The sequence below is a fragment of the Nicotiana sylvestris genome, chromosome 9 (genome assembly GCF_000393655.2).
Source record: "Nicotiana sylvestris chromosome 9, ASM39365v2, whole genome shotgun sequence".
NCBI classification, from domain to species: domain Eukaryota; kingdom Viridiplantae; phylum Streptophyta; class Magnoliopsida; order Solanales; family Solanaceae; genus Nicotiana; species Nicotiana sylvestris.
The window spans coordinates 47,596,459-47,600,655 of record NC_091065.1 but is presented as its reverse complement, the minus strand read 5'-3'; the positions used below and the strand labels follow the sequence as shown (position 1 = coordinate 47,600,655).

The following is a 4,197-nucleotide window of genomic DNA, read 5'->3' as shown; positions in this document are numbered from 1 at the left end:
GTGGGGCCTTTCTACTATTGTCCCAATTGCTGAGCTCATGAGAGATAGTATAAACAGATTTAAAGTAGTCACTAGTGTGGATAATAATCTCATCTGGATCATTAATCCACACGTCTTGGTCATTTTTGAAGAACACTATTTTGTTTCTCCTTTTTCTATTGGTGGCCATTATTTGGTAAAACTTCGTATTAGCATCTCCATTATTTAACCAAAGAATCCTAGATCGAAGCTTCTAGTAGTCCTCTTAAACTTTTAAAAGGTTATTATAATCAAATCTTAGAGAGTTTTCAAGAGTTTGGAGGAATGGGCTATGATAATAGTTAATAGAGTTTTGAATACCATTAAGTCTAGCAAGGATTCTTTTTTTATTTTTAAAGATGTCGCCAAATGTTTTGTTTTTTCCACATGGTCACATTGTGTCTAAATGTGGCAGCTGCTTCTATGAAAGGGTTGTTACCCCAAGAGTCTCTACTACATTATAAAAATTTGGATGCCTACACAAAAAAGGTTCAAGTCTAAATGGCTTGGGATACGGGGCACACTGTTTTGGAAGGAGATTGATCAGTAAGGGATTATGATCCGAGTGGGTCTTAGGGAGGTGAATTACAGAGGCATTTGGAAATTTTTGGATCCAAAGGTCATTACTAAAAACCTTATCTAGCCTTTCCAAGATAAGATTTTTATTTGCAAATCTTCTCTTAGACCGCGTATATTTACTACCCTTGAACCCTAAGTCTAAGAGATTGCAATAGTTTAAGTAAGACCAAAGTTTAAGGACACGTCTACAACTTATAGATCTACCCCCTATTTTCATTAGTACTAAAGACGTCATTAAAATCACCCCAACTAGCCAAGGACCCTTAAAACTATCAACAATATTTTTAATGTTTTCCCACATAATTTCTCTAATAGTAGGGTTTGTACTGGCATAAATAGATGTAAAAAGCCATCTAGAATTTGTAGGTCGTACCTCAATAGTTGCATGAATTTCATGGTTGCGTCTGACGAAATTATGCACATTTACTTTGGTATGGTCCCAAAGAACAACCATTCCACCAGCTTGGCCTTCAACAGGCACCTCTATCAACTCCGAGAAACCAAATTCATTCATTAGAGATCCATGGTTATGCATCCTAGTTTCTAGTAATGCAACCATGCAAGGCCTATGCGTTACCATAAGTTCCCTAAAGTTTCTTCTAAAGTCTTCGTTATTCCCTCCCCTAATATTCCAAATAATAAAGTTGATAGGGCTAGACATATTAACAGTTTGTGGTTGTTTGTGTCCATTCTCCATGGACATATGGGAGATCCTCCTCAAAGTGGGGACTAAGATCATTGCTCTGTTCCCTACCATTGGATCCTGAGGTGGGCGTATATCCATTGCACACTTGAAGAAATCCGATGGACAAACAAGAATGTGCATCTTCTCTTGGTCTTCTCTGAACAAGAAGACCTTTACTTCATTTAGGCTTCCCAATTCCACCACTGATTCTCCAATCAAGTCGATTGGCTCGTTCATCTCTTCTTCCACTGGATTTCCCATATTTGGAATTATTGGAGGATCTGGGTTGATATTCCCCATGTTCATTTGCATGTTTTGAGGGGGTGGTTGTTGTGGTGGCTGGGGAGCCTCCCACTGCATTAGAATTGGGTTCAGAGTTGTTAGTGCTTCTGGTGGGAAAAATGGGAGATCTAGCCCTAGATTTTGTGGTAGTATTGGGACTGGGTTGAAAGGAGGGGTAGGTTCTATTGACCTCTCATTTCCTAGACTAGATTCTGATTTAGTGCTGAAGCTAGAGGTTGTAGAATATTGTTTACCCAAACATGATTCAAGTAGTTGCTCATGGCAAGATGAAGACCTTCTGATACTAGTTGGGCAAGGTAACGTGGGTTTTGGATCAAGATGACACTCTCCTGTCTATTGATTATTGCATTGAACATAAGACCCCTCTCCATTAGTCCTAACTCTATCCAGGATATGGGATGGTGGTCCTGGGATAGTGGTGGTTGGACATAAACAATGGGATTGTTTGGGAGTTGTTGTGGAAGATGAGGAAGGTTTGCCATGTTCAGGGGAGTATGATTGTGAGGGATTTGGATCAACCGATATCTCCTGCGATTGGTTAATGGGAGCCTTGGCATTCTTAAAGGTGTTTGAAGTACTTAAGTTTGTAGAAGATGAAGAATAGGGAATGATTTCATCTACATGCATGCAATTTGTAAGATTTTGTGTGTAGGATATAATAGGAGATTCAGAGGATTTTGCATGGGGAAGTTTGGCCACTTTTCCCATGTTAACGTCTATTTGTTCAAATTCTAGGCTACTAGTAGACAAGTGTGGAAGTTCCTGAATATTGGTTTTGTCTTTAGTGAGGAGGTTCTGAGGGTTAGGGGTACTACCTAGTTTGGAAGGGTAGTTTGATGTAGCAGTTTCACCCAAAGGAGGGCGCGGGGGGGGGGGGGGGGGTAAACTAATTATATCGGCTAAGTTACTTCCAATCGATTGGTTAGGCGTGTGAATAGTAGGGTCATTAGGATTAATAAGGTTATTAACTAGTTTTGTCTTTTCTAAATCCTCTATACAAGCATGCATGTTATTATTAATTGGGTTATTAACTAAAAAATTATTAAGAGGATGATGGTTTTCTGAAACAATATGCTCCTCACCCAAGGTGGAGAAGCGATTTTTCTGATTCAAGTTACCCTTTGAGTTTCCTATTTTTGTATTGATGGATTTTGCTAGTCGAGGATTATGCTGTGTAGGAGACAAGGAACAGTCATCCTTATGGACAAATTTCAGCTTTTGAATTTGAATGAACTTACCTGTTGCAGCATTAAAAATTTTAACGTCTATACCTGTATCTATAGAGTTTTCTTGGAGCTCTTTTGAAACCTTTTTCTGCATCCTCTTTGTTTTTTTGGAAGGACACTGTGTGCCAGTCTTCTTCATTCCTTGCTTTCCTTAGGTCTGGTTCATCGGATTCAACATTATTTCCTTTTACTTGGACTGCTGAGATTGCAACCATTGGACATTGATACATAGTGTGCCCTAGCAGTCCACGATTTTTACAAAGTATTTTATCACCTTCGTATTCAATTAATTGTTTATGGTCTTCAATATTAATGGACTTTGCAACTGGTTTATCTATAGGTAATTCCACACATAGGCGAGCATAGCGACCTCTTAGGGTAGCAGAGGTACACACATCTAATTTTAGAAGCCTACCAATCGAATTTCCAATTTTTTGTATTATGATCCCATCGTAAAACTCTGTAGGAAGATTTGGTAGGCGAATCCAAACAGCTGTATGAATTTGTTTGGCATTTGATGCCACAAAGTTTGATTCCCATCTTTGGCATGATAGAAAATATCCAAAGATGAACCATGGACTATTTTGAAGAACTGTGATCATGCTTTCCTGTTTTTGGAACTTAGCAATGAAATAGTCGGACCCTAAATCTACTAAAGGAAAATTTTCAGAGATTTTCCAAAGCTCCTGGACTTTTTTTTGAGAATTTGATGGAGTATTCTTTTTCTTTGTAGCTTAATGATGATGGAGTGTTTCCATGGCATGTACATCCGTTTTTTGTTTTCCTGTGAAAGGGAGATTATCCTTTCTTCCATGGTTAGGTTAAAGGGTGTCGTGGAGGAAGTAATGTCGCCGGAGCTGACTGTAGGGGTGGTCAAGTCAGTGATGATGTCCAACCTTTCATCTCCCTTAATTAATTTATCTTTAAATGAGGTTTGAATATTACTACATATTGGGGTAGTGCAATCATTTAGAATATCTGGTGGTTTTGGTGGAATCAATGACATCTCCGTATCCACATCCATATTAGGCGAAGGTGTATAATAAGGAGTCTGGCTCTTCAATGGTTTTTAGGGAGTTTTAGAGAGATGGTAGAGTTTCTCCCACTTACTATTTTTTTCAAGGAGAAAGCTATTCGATTCAAATCTAAGGGAGCAAGTAAGGATTGAACCCATGATCTTGGGGCCAATGGTGCACTCATTAACCACTAAGCCAAAGTGCCCACTCGTCGAAGAAGAAGAAGAAGAAACTTTAAGCACAAAGAAGAAGAAAAAAACAGTAAAAAGGCTCACAAATCATGATTAACCCCTTCCCTATTTTTTGTATTGATGGATTTTGCCAGTGGAGGATTATGCTGTGGAGGAGAACCATTTTTCTTATATTTAAA

General features: G+C 38.6%; 1 protein-coding gene across 1 annotated transcript; it reads right to left on the bottom strand.

The window, feature by feature from the left end:
* Window positions 1-2,843: 2,843 nt before the first annotated feature.
* Window positions 2,844-3,413, bottom strand: LOC104244502 (uncharacterized). The gene has a single exon (XM_009799938.1). The coding sequence runs from the start codon at window positions 3,411-3,413 to the stop codon at window positions 2,844-2,846; it is 570 nt and encodes a 189-aa protein (XP_009798240.1).
* Window positions 3,414-4,197: the final 784 nt, after the last annotated feature.

Coding starts and splice junctions, on each gene's coding strand:
- LOC104244502 (XM_009799938.1), bottom strand. CDS start 3,413: ATGATCACAGTTCTTCAAAATAGTCCATGGTTCATCTTTGGATATTTT.